The sequence below is a fragment of the Erythrolamprus reginae genome, chromosome 1 (genome assembly GCF_031021105.1).
Source record: "Erythrolamprus reginae isolate rEryReg1 chromosome 1, rEryReg1.hap1, whole genome shotgun sequence".
Lineage (NCBI taxonomy): Eukaryota > Metazoa > Chordata > Lepidosauria > Squamata > Dipsadidae > Erythrolamprus > Erythrolamprus reginae.
The window spans coordinates 18,843,346-18,855,620 of record NC_091950.1 but is presented as its reverse complement, the minus strand read 5'-3'; the positions used below and the strand labels follow the sequence as shown (position 1 = coordinate 18,855,620).

The window sequence follows — 12,275 nt, the reverse complement described above, 5'->3', positions numbered from 1 at the left end:
AGGGGGCTTCTGAGGCTGAAGGGAAGAGCCGGAATGCCCTTCCCGCGTTTAGATTGGGGGAAACAGAGGAGGCGGCGGTTGTTTTCTCCTCGCTCCAGAAACTAGGCGATCGCGCCCCACCGCCGCCGCCGCCTCCTCCGTTTCCCCCAACGGCAAGCAATCTAAACGCGGGAAGGGCATTCCGGCTCTTCCCTTCAGCCTCAGAAGCCCCCTCGACGCTTGGCGGGCTGGCGTAGCTACGAACGGGCATCCCCCCGCGAGCGGGGCTGCTGGTTATGAGGGGAGCGAGCGAGGAGAAGAAGACGGGAAAAGGTCTCCGGGTGGCCCCGCTTGGCTCCGTCTCCCTCCACGCAGGATGGGCTTTGGGTCTCCGACGCCCTCGCCCGTTCCCTCAGGAGCGATGAGTGGGACGTCTTCTTCTCCTCGCTCGCTCCCCTCATAACCATCCCTCCAGCGTCGAGGGGGCTTCTGAGGCTGAAGGGAAGCGCCGGAATGCCCTTCCCGGGTTTAGATTGCTTGCCGTTGGGGGAAACGGAGGAGGCGGCGGTTCTTTTCTCCTCGCTCCAGAAACTAGGCGATCGCGCCCCACCGCCGCCGCCGCCTCCTCCGTTTCCCCCAACGGCAAGCAATCTAAATGCGGGAAGGGCATTCCGGCTCTTCCCTTCAGCCTCAGAAGCCCCCTCGACGCTTGGCGGGCTGGCGTAGCTACGAACGGGCATCCCCCCGCGAGCGGGGCTGCTGGTTATGAGGGGAGCGAGCGAGGAGAAGAAGACGGGAAAAGGTCTCCGGGTGGCCCCGCTTGGCTCCGTCTCCCTCCACGCAGGATGGGCTTTGGGTCTCCGACGCCGCGGACCGGCTGGAAAACCCCAACGGCCCGGTCCCGGTCCGCGGACCGGCGGTTGGGGACCTCTGATCTACAGGACCGCCTCCTGCCGCACACCTCCCAGAGACCAATTAGATCCCACAGAATCCCATCGTCGAAGCAGTGTTGGCTGACTGGGCTGCGAGGGAGGGCCTTCTCTGTGGTGGCCCCGGCTCTCTGGAACCAGCTACTCCCTGAGATCCGTATTGCCCGTACCCTACTGGCTTTCTGGAAACCTTTGAAAACCTGCCTCTGACTGCAGGCCTGGGGGCTGTGAGCAATTGACATCTTTAGTTCTGACCCCAATAAGATATGATACGGTATGCATAACATGGTAGGATTGCATTAATGTGATTTTAAATGGTTTTTTATACTATTTTATTGTGGTAAGCTGCCCAGTCCTTCGGATGGATGGAGATAGAGAGATAAAGATAGATAGATAGATAGATAGATAGATAGATAGATAGATAGATAGATAGATAGATAGATAGATAGATAGATAAAGTTGGATAGATAGAGAGAGATAGATAGATAGATAGATAGATAGATAGATAGATAGATAGATAGATAAAGTTGGATAGATAAATAGAGATAGATAGATAGATAGATAGATAAAGTTGGATAGATAGAGAGAGAGAGAGAGATAGATAGATAGATAGAGATAGATAGATAGATAGATAGATAAAGTTGGATAGATAGATAGAGATAGATAGATAGATAGATAGATAAAGTTGGATAGATAGATAGAGAGAGAGAGAGAGAGAGAGAGAGAGAGATAGATAGATAGATAGATAGATAGATAGATAGATAGATAGATAGATAAAGATGGATGGATGGATAGATGGTAGGTAGGTAGGTAGACTGTAGATTTGATTTATATGACGCCCCTCTCCGAGGACACTATCAATCAATCAATCCGAGGAGTACCTATACTTGCAAACTTAAATCAGATACATTCGTGGAGATGAGGAACACCAGGAGTAAAATGTAAAAACCAGACCCGAAGCAGCCGATTTGAAAATGAAAATCACTGAACAAGCCTATTACACATATATATATTTATTTATTTATGTTAAACAAAAATATTCTCTTCAAATCTTGTGATAACTTCTCGGTCAGCTTCTTTTGACCCAACCCTGATTCACCCCCAGCAACGGAGGAAACAGCATTTTCCCCACCTCTCTTTTGCCCACGTGTAGGAACCACGAAGATGATTTTTGTACGGCTTAAAAGCAGGAGCCTCCAAACTTGCCAACTTTTAAGACTTGCGGACTTCAATTCCCAGAGTTCCTCCGCTTAAACTATGCTGAATGAGGAAACCTGGGGAGTTGAAGACCACAACTCTTACAGTTGCTAAATTTGGAGGCACCCGGCTTAAATCAGAGCTCTGCTCAATAGTCGCCCACCCACCCAAATTCATGGTTTGGCATCCAGCAGAAATTTCCATAAATCTTCAGGAGAGGTAAATTAGCAATTCCTTGAGGAGAAAGTCAGCTTGATATTGGGATCCTGTAACCCACTGTTCAAGAAAACGGAGTTTCTTTTGAAAAATTCAACGTAGCTTCTTTTGAAAAACTTCTTACTGTACCCTGTTGTTTGAAAATGCCCACTTCTGCATCATCTCTGCAGGTTGGCATGAGAAGGTGCCCATCTCAAAGACCCCTTTCCATCCACTTCCTTGATTCCGGAGGAAAAAAACGGAGATATTCCTCACTCAGACGTTTCTCTTTTCTCATCTCTTTGCTTGTTCCGCAATAATTTGAGAATGTGTTTTTCAATCACTTGCTGGACTGGAAAGCAAAGGAGATTTTTTTTATTGTTGGGAAAAGTATATTCATCATTTTTGGCAGTGAACCTAAGAAGAGCCACGCTGAATCTGGCCAAAGCCCATCGAGTCCAGCGTTCTGTGTCACACATTGGCCCATGGGGATCTTGAGCAGAAAGAGAAGGCAAAACCCTCCCTTTCCCTTGACCCCCAACAAATGGTACTCAAGGGACCCCTGCCTGCCTCAACCAACATAGAGGTAGCGCTTGGACATCCATTTCAATAACCACCGATACACTTGGCACCCATGAATCTGTCTAATCCTGCCTTGAAGCTATCCAGGCTGACGGCTGTCACAACCTCTCCTAAACCAATGACCCTCTGAAGAAATATTTCCCTTTATTTGTCCTCGCTTTCTTACCTATGAGCTTTAGGGAGTGCCCCTCATCCTATTATTGTATGATAGAGAAAGGATTTTTTCTCTATCCACCTTTTCTATCCCATGCATGATTTTATACACTTCGATCAACGCCGTCTTTCAAGGCTGAAGAGACCAAGGCGAAACCTGGCCGGCCAGGAAGGACGTCTTTGTGACGTCAAAGCTCCGCCCATGGAATTCCCTATTGGGATTCCCCACCTCCTTTCCAGCCTCCTGACCTGCGGGACAGCTCCGCGGCTCTTTTAAAAAGCTAACAGCTGGACGGCGAGGCTTCTCAGCGTCCTCCTGAACCCAAAGGCCGACCCCGAACTTTTGCCGAACTTCCGGGTTCGGCATTCGGGCTGTTTCAAAAGGCGACAGCCGGGCGGTAGGGCTTCTCGGTGGCCTCCCGAACGCCGAACCCAGAAGTTCGGCAAAAGTTCGGGTTTGGCGTTCGGGTTCAGGAGGATGCTGAGAAGCCCCCTGGCTGTTTCAAAAGGTGACAGCCGGGCGGCGGGACTTCTCAGCGGCCACCCAAACCCAAACTTTTGCCGAACTTCCAGGTTCAGCATTGGGAGAACGCTGAGAAGCGCCCGGCTGTTTCAAAAGGTGACAGCCAGGAGGCGGCGTTTTTTTGCATTTTTTTCCCCTTGCACACATTAATTCATTTTACATTGTTTCCTATGGGAAACAATGTTTCATCTTACGAACGTTTCACCCTACGAACCTCCTCCGGGAACCAATTAAGTTCGTAAGACAAGGTATTACTGTATCTTATAAATAATACCTTTACTATAAGTTGGCTTGTATTATTATCTGAACAACCACCACTACCACATGTACTCTGGTTTAAATACAATATTTCTATCACTGGCTGGTTAGACCAGTGCGGAATGCTGACAGACCTCATGGGAGACATAGAAGAAACATAGAAAGAGGTTCAGCTAGGGCCTTCGGAACCTCCAGCAATTTACAGCAGTGCTGAGGAGGAAGAGGCTTCTATCTATCTATCTATCTATCTATCTATCTATCTATCTATCTATCTATCTATCTATCTATCTATCTATCTATCTATCTATCTATCATCTATCTATCTATCATCTATCTATCTATCTATCTATCATCTATCTATCTATCTATCATCTATCTATCTATCTATCATCTATCTATCTATCTATCATCTATCTATCTATCTATCATCTATCTATCTATCTATCATCTATCTATCATTTATCTATCTATCATCTATCTATCTATCTATCATCTATCTATCTATCTATCTTTCTATCTATCTATCATCTATCTATCTATCTATCATCTATCTATCTATCTATCTATCATCTATCTATCTATCTATCATCTATCTATCTATCTATCTATCATCTATCTATCTATCTATCATCTATCTATCATTTATCTATCTATCATCTATCTATCTATCTATCATCTATCTATCTATCTATCTTTCTATCTATCTATCATCTATCTATCTATCTATCATCTATCTATCTATCTATCTATCTATCATCTATCTATCTATCTATCATCTATCTATCTATCTATCTATCTATCTATCATCTATCTATCTATCTATCATCTATCTATCTATCTATCATCTATCTATCTATCTATCATCTATCTATCTATCATCTATCTATCTATCTATCATCTATCTATCATTTATCTATCTATCATCTATCTATCTATCTATCATCTATCTATCTATCTATCTTTCTATCTATCTATCTATCATCTATCTATCTATCTATCATCTATCTATCATCTATCTATCTATCATCTATCTATCTATCATCTATCTATCTATCATCTATCTATCTATCATCTATCTATCTATCATCTATCTATCTATCTATCATCTATCTATCTATCTATCATCTATCTATCTATCATCTATCTATCTATCTATCATCTATCTATCTATCATCTATCTATCTATCATCTATCTATCTATCATCTATCTATCTATCTATCTATCATCTATCTATCTATCTATCTATCTATCATCTATCTATCTATCTATCTATCTATCTATCATCTATCTATCTATCTATCTATCATCTATCTATCTATCTATCATCTATCTATCTATCTATCTATCTATCTATCTATCTATCTATCTATCTATCTATTTATTGGATTTGTATGCCGCCCCTCTCCGCAGACTCGGGGCGGCTAACAACAGTAATAAAAACAGCATATAACAATCCAATATTAAAACACCCCATACCTTTCTTGTGACCCAAAGCCACCGCCAGGTCTATTGCAGTATAGCCAGAATCCGCTTCGGTGGTAAGGTCTGCACCGTGAGCTGAAAAACACAGAGCAAAAAAAAAATTGGGGGGTCTGTTGTCAACGTAACAAGCTAAAAATCACCAATAATTTACATTGAATGACTACATCATAGACAGTGGACTCCGCTGCAACCAAACTGGGAATCATTTTGTAGCAGCTTAAAAGACAAGGAAAAACATTGCAGCCGAGGCCGAAATGGCCTTTATTTTCTTTTATATTTTTTTCCTCCTTCTCCTTTGTTGTTTGTAAATATGTTTGTTTTCTTTGTAAATTATTTTCAAATTTCAATAAGATCAAAGCAGAGCAGGTGATTTTGACTTACCTAGCAAGGCCTCGACACATTTCACATGATTGCCCCGTACAGCATAAAGCAGTGGAGTCCCACCATTCTGTAAAGATGGTTGATAAAGTTAAGCCACAGTTGTCCCAATTTGGGCAAGGGGGGGAATGGTTTCGAGAACATTGATGCAGCTTTTCGCTAGGGAAGTTTCTGACTCACCAATAATAATACAGTAATAATAATAATAATTTATTAGATTTGTATGCCGCCCCTCTCCAAAGACTTGGGGCGGCTCACAATAATAAAAACAATATTATAGTAGAACAAATCTAATATTAAAAAACATATAAAACCCTATCATTATTTAAAAAACCAAACAACACATTCATACCAAACATAAAACAGAGTATAAAAGAGCCTGGGGGAAAGGTGTCTCAACTCCCCCATGCCTGGCGATATAAGTGAGTCTTGAGTAGTTTACGAAAGACAGGGAGGGTGGGGGCAATTCTAATCTCCGGGGGGAATTGATTCCAGAGGGCCGGGGCTGCCACAGAGAAGGCTCTTCCCCTGGGGCCCGCCAAACAACATTGTTTAGTCGACGGGACCCAGAGAAGGCCAACTCTGTGGGACCTTATCGGTCACTGGGATTGATGTGGTAGCAGGTGGTTCCTCACTCTGGGCCACAATTCAATACAATTGAGGTCAATGTTCAAACCAGAGATGGGTTTCAGCAGGTTCTGACCAATTCTGAAGAACCGGTAGTGTAAATTTTTGAGTAGTTCGGAGAACCGGTACATACCGCCGCTGACTGGCCCCATCCCCATCTATTCTCTGCCTACCAGGTCTCAGCTGATTGGAAGAAATGGGGATTTTGCAGTAATCTTCCCCTGGAGAGGGGAGGGAATGAAGATTTTACAATATCCTTCCCCTGACACACCCGCCAAGCCACACCGCCAAGCCACATCTTCAAACTCCCTGGTTTATGTGCCCAACTAATTCTAAAAATAGAAAAAGCATTTAGTCATGTCTACCAATCTCTTAAAAATGCAACTATTAAAGTTTTCCCAGGGTCACAAGACTGGTGGACAAAAGAAGATGAAAGATCTGCTGGAAGTGAAAAAAGTGAGGGAGGTGTTTTTAATAGGAAAGTGAACACAAGAACAAGGGGACACAATCTGAAGTTAGTTGGGGGAAAGATCAAAAGCAACGTGAGGAAATATTATTTCACTGAAAGAGTAGTAGATGCTTGGAACAAACTTCCAGCAGACGTGGTTGGTCAATCCACAGTAAATGAATTGAAACATGCCTGGGATAAACATAGATCCATCCTAAGATAAAACATAGGAAATAGTATAAGGGCAGACTAGATGGACCTTGAGGTCTTTTTCTGCCGTCAGTCTTCTATGTTTCTACTTTAGCTCTATCCAGACAGTTACCCAATCATAGATGTTGATGTCCACTGATTTCTCCAACAACATGGTAACAATGCCTGTGTATCCCCCTGTGCTGGCGAGGGACAAGGCACTCTCTCGCTCCTTAGCAAGGACGTGGGGATCTGCACCCTAGAAAAAGAGTAACAGAAAGATTTAGAGCCGGGTTCTCCAACCTTTAAGACTTATGGACTCCAACTCCCAGAATTCCTCAGCCAGCTTTGAAGTCCACAAGTCTTAACCAAGGTTTGGAGACCCCAGATTTAGAGAACGATCAATACTGCTGCCAGAAATATTGGCTATTATCCCCAGGCATATTTTCATACCAATTCTAGCATGCTGCGGACGGTTTCGATCTCTCCGAAAGCCGAGGCCCACATCAGGGGGGTGAATCCTCGCTCATCTGGCTTATTTAGCAGGTTCTCACCTGTAAAAAGGAATGAAGTGGGCACTGGGGCCTGATCGAAATCCATGCTTTGGAGAAACATTTACGGAAACATTTAAGCAGTGTGCAGAACCCTTGAGTTTTCAAGGACATGCACAGAGGAAACGTGGGATTCCAGCAGATATCCAGGAGATGTGAGCAATTATTCAGTCATACAAGACAGATACATTAAAGCATATAAAATAGTGCTTACTTTAGAAATAGTACAGTCAAGTTAAACAGTCCTGTCATGCACATTCAAATCAGTCAATATCTCTCAATATGTTGTGGTTAGCTCTGGCCCAGCTCCTGCCCCAAGGATTGTGGATATGGGGGAGACATCCACATGCTACAGGCCTGTTTTGCTCCTGGTGGAATCTGATGATGAAGGCTCCTCTGACCAAGAAGACATGAGTGACAGGGAGGAGGAGAGTGGGGCAGACAGCTCAGAAGGAGATCAATTATCTAGCTCCTCCTTGGATTCAGAACAAGAGTTAATGATACAGCCACGCATGCGGAGAGCGATGCATAGGCAGCAACAACTGAGAGATTACTATTAAAGAAAATGAGGCCACCTGTGGTTGGGTGGGGCTGTGGTCATTAGTGAGACTGCTATAAATAGCAGCCTGTGGGTTTGGCCATTGTGGAGGATTATCTGATCGTTGTGTTTCGTGCCTGCTTTGCTGACTTTGACCTTTTGTGTGCTTATTTTTCCCCGCTTTGAAACTAAACCAGAGCAAAGTGTGTTTCACTTTGTGAAAGAAGGAGGACTGTGAATTGCCTCACAGCTGCAAGCTAAGTATCACAGAACTGATAAGGGACTTGTACAAATTACCAGTTTGTTTGGAGACAAGTGCTCTTTGCCCTACAAAAAGAGGGCTTAGTTTAAGTGAATTTTCATTATAAAGAACATTGTTTTGAATTTTCAAACGTGTGTGTGTCTGAAATTTGTACCTGTGAATTTTCGGAAGGAGTCTACCAGAGAGCCCCACAGAACACAATACAATAATAATATTGCAAGCCTGTCTTTGTTTTACATATCAGACATACATTACAGCTTACAAATACATCAAACTAACACAGAGTTTACCACATCAGTCACAGTGAATCAGCAGAAAGAACAGAGAGAGCAAAGAGAGCGAATCATGCTTACTAGCTCCCTCTTATGGCAATTTGCAACACTACCTCCTAAAGCTATAGCACTTCAGTACAAACAAACGTTCATTGTTAGCTTGTTTATATATTTCAAACCCAACTGTCTTGTACATGGTACTAACAAGGCTGTATTCGTCTAGATCCCTAATGGCGAACCTATGGCATGTGTGCTACCTGTGAGCCATATCTGAAGGCACGCAAGGTGTTTGTTTGTTTGTTTGTTTGTTTGTTTGTTTATTGGATTTGTATGCCGCCCCTCTCTGTAGACTCGGGGCAGCTAACAACAATAATAAAAACAGCATATAACAATCCAATATTAAAACAATTAAAACTCTTATTATGAAACCAAACATACATACAGACACACCATGCATAAAATTGTAAAGGCCTAGGGGGAAAGAGTATCTCAGTTCCCCCATGCCTGGCGGCAGAGGTGGGTTTTAAGAAGCTTACGAAAGGCAAGGAGGGTGGAGGCAATTCTAACCTCTGGGGGGAGTTGGTTCCACAGGGCCGGGGCCACCACAGAGAAGGCTCTTCCCCTGGGTCCCACCAAGCGACATTGTGTTGCCCTATCTCAGCTCCAGTGCACATGTGAACACTGGCCAGCTGATTTTCAGGCTTCCAAAGGGCAGGGAGAGGCAGTTTTTACCTTCCTCGGGCTTCAGATAAGCCTACAAAGCCTATGGATGCTGGAAAATGGACCCAACGGAAGTTCGGAAACAAACTTTCCGTTGGGCTGTTGGACAATGTTTCAGCCATCCCAAGCAAGCCTGGGGAGGGTGAAAAAATGGCCCAACAGTCCAACCAGAAGTTCATTTCCGAACTTCTGGTAGGACCGTTGGGTCCATTTTTCACCATCCACAGGCTTCGGAAGCTTCAGTGACCCACCCACCCACCAGCGCGCATGCATAAATGGGAGGGAAGATATTGTATTATGGGTGTGGGCACGTGTACCCTTTTGGCACCCAAACAAAAAAAGGTTCACTATCACTGTTCTAGCACAATGCTTCTTTGAAGTATGGCACTAAACTATCAGGGGTTCTCTCAGGAGTCCTCAAAGTCAAAATAAATTGCCGGCCTATATTGAAAAATAATAAAGTATTTGATTTGATTTGATTTATTAGATTTGTCTGCTGCCCCTCTCTGCAGACTCGGGGCGGCTCACAACAGCGACAAAAACAATATATGTTGACAAATCTAATAATTAAAAATCTAAGATAACAATTACACATTTAAAAATCTAAAAGCAAGAAACCCCAATATAACAAACATACATACAGTCATATCATGCACTAGAACTACATAGGCAGAGGGAGATGTCTTAGTTCCCCCACGCTTGACGACAGAGGTGGGTTTTAAGGAGTTTACAAAAGGCAAGGGGGGTGGGGGCAATTCTAATCTCTGGGGGAGTTGGTTCCAGAGGGCCGGGGCCGCCACAGAGAAGGCTTTTCCCCTGGGCCCCGCCAAACGACATTGCTTTGTTGACGGGACCCGGAGAAGGCCCACTCTGTGGGACCTAACCGGTCGCTGGGATTCGTGTGGCAGAAGGCGGTCTCGTATTAAAATCCCATTGTTTGTTTGTTTGACTCAGGGCAACTCACAACAAGAAAAATACAAAACATCTAGAAATCTAAATCTAAAAGCATCCTAAAATCCCAATTTCTTAAAACCACTCGCTCACATTCACCCAATCATATATATAAATAAAATTAATCAAACATGTAGCAATAAAAAATCTGTTGGTTTTAATTTTTAATACGGCGAATGTAACTCATACAAATAAAAGCTCTTTTGGGTCCTCCACAACTTTTAAAAGTGAGAAGGGGTCCTGATAGAAAATTTAAGAAACATTGCTCTCGTAGAGCAATTCACAAACAGCAACTGAGGTGTGGACTTCAACTCCCCAAATTTCCTCAGCCTGCATTCTGAGAAATTCTGGGAATTGAAGTACAGTGATACCTCGTCTTACAAATGCCTCGTCATACAAACTTTTCGAGATACAAACCAGGGGTTTAAACTTTTTTTGCCTCTTCTTACAAACTATTTTCACCTTACAAACCCACCGCCGCTGCTGGGATGCCCCGCCTCCGGACTTCCGTTGCCAGCGAAGCACCCATTTTTGCGCTGCTGGGATTGCCCTGAGGCTCCCCTCCATGGGAAACCCCACCTCCGGACTTTCATGTTTTTGTGATGCTCCAGGGGAATCCCAGCAGGGGAATCCCAGCAGTGCAAAAATGGGCATTTTGCTGGCAACGGAAGTCCGGAGTTGGGGTTTCCCAGCGAGGGGAGCCTCAGTGAAATCCCAGCAGTGCAAAAACGGGCCCTTTGACTGGCAAAAGGGGTGACTTTTGGGCTTGCACGCATTAATCACTTTTCCATTGATTCCTATGGGAAACATTGTCTCGTTTTACAAACTTTTCACCTTAAGAACATCGTCCCGGAACCAATTAAGTTTGTAAGACAAGGTATCACCATATATGACTCTTAAAGTTGTTCAAACTAAGGTTCTCTAGCAAAAGAGTAAGAAACTGAGAATTTTTCATGCCTCACCTTTTCGGAGGTTTTCCTTTAACAAGACCAGTTCACCCTGAGCTGCAAGCTGGTGAATGGACAGAGCTAGAAAATCAAAAGAGAAGACAATGATCAAGACACCTTAAGGGTTAACTCATTTTGAATATCTTTTTAACAATCAAGCACATTTCAGATTTACAGGGACATAAAGTTGCTAATTCAAGTATGTTTTATATGACGTAATTGATATTGATTTCAGTGGGTGGACAAGGAGCTAAGCGCTACATTTTTAAACTTGGAGAAATCTTATTCATCCCTGTAGCAAAACATACATTATCTTGACAAACCTCTGTTAAAGATCTGTTTATACTACCATCGATATCAATTTTATAATTTTAGCGTATATTTTATATATTTATATTTTAATGTTTTTAGTGTTTAAATTGAACTGTCTTTTTATACTATTATTAATTTAATTGATTTTTAACGAAATTGGGGCTTTAAGTAATGGATGACTGGGATAAACATACTTGTGGTTACGAATGGAATGACTGGTACGATTGGATGGGCGGGGGTGGGGGGGGGTATGGTATGGATGAGTGTATCGATAGTAGTGTGAATGATATGTCTGGCCCACCTGACGCCCGGGAGACAGGAGAGGGAGGGGCACCGATCTCTGGGGTGGCAGGGGGTCGGAATATCCCTGTGTTGCTGGGGAGAGGCAGATATGGCGGGGGCCACAGAGTTAGCCGTTCCAGGGGAACGAGGGACCGTTGCTTAATAACGGTCCCCTGTTCTGGCTCTGTGAGCCCAATCTTGGGTACTGGTGATGAGTGTAACTCTGGCCCTGGGCTCAGGTTGCTGCTGTTGAATGCCAGGTCGGTGGTTAATAAAGCTCTCCTCATCCGGGATTTGATCCTGGATGAGGAGGCCGACCTGGCATGTATTACTGAAACCTGGCTGGGCCCGGAGGGAGGTGTTCCTCTCTCTGAAATTTGCCCAGCCGGGTTTCAGATATGGCATCAACCGCGACCCCAGGGGAGGGGGGGAGGAGTGGCTATTGTAGCCAGGGAGAGCCTTTGCCTGCGTAGACTCATTGCTCTGGAAATAGCGGGTT

The 12,275-nt window shown here is 44.0% G+C and overlaps 1 protein-coding gene across 5 annotated transcripts in view; it reads right to left on the bottom strand.

Moving 5' to 3' along the window:
• Window positions 1–1,905: 1,905 nt before the first annotated feature.
• RFXANK (regulatory factor X associated ankyrin containing protein) overlaps window positions 1,906–12,275 on the bottom strand; it is a 24,779-nt gene continuing 14,409 nt past the window's right edge. For all 5 annotated transcript variants that reach the window (XM_070746212.1, XM_070746195.1, XM_070746204.1 and 2 more), the window contains exons 4-9: window positions 11,198–11,263; window positions 7,395–7,495; window positions 7,075–7,200; window positions 5,681–5,747; window positions 5,294–5,374; window positions 1,906–2,652 (exon numbers count right to left, since the gene is read on the bottom strand). In XM_070746212.1, the coding sequence (XP_070602313.1) occupies window positions 2,573–2,652; window positions 5,294–5,374; window positions 5,681–5,747; window positions 7,075–7,200; window positions 7,395–7,495; window positions 11,198–11,263 (521 nt within the window). In that variant the 3' untranslated portion in view covers window positions 1,906–2,572. The remainder of the gene's footprint in view (window positions 2,653–5,293; window positions 5,375–5,680; window positions 5,748–7,074; window positions 7,201–7,394; window positions 7,496–11,197; window positions 11,264–12,275) is intronic.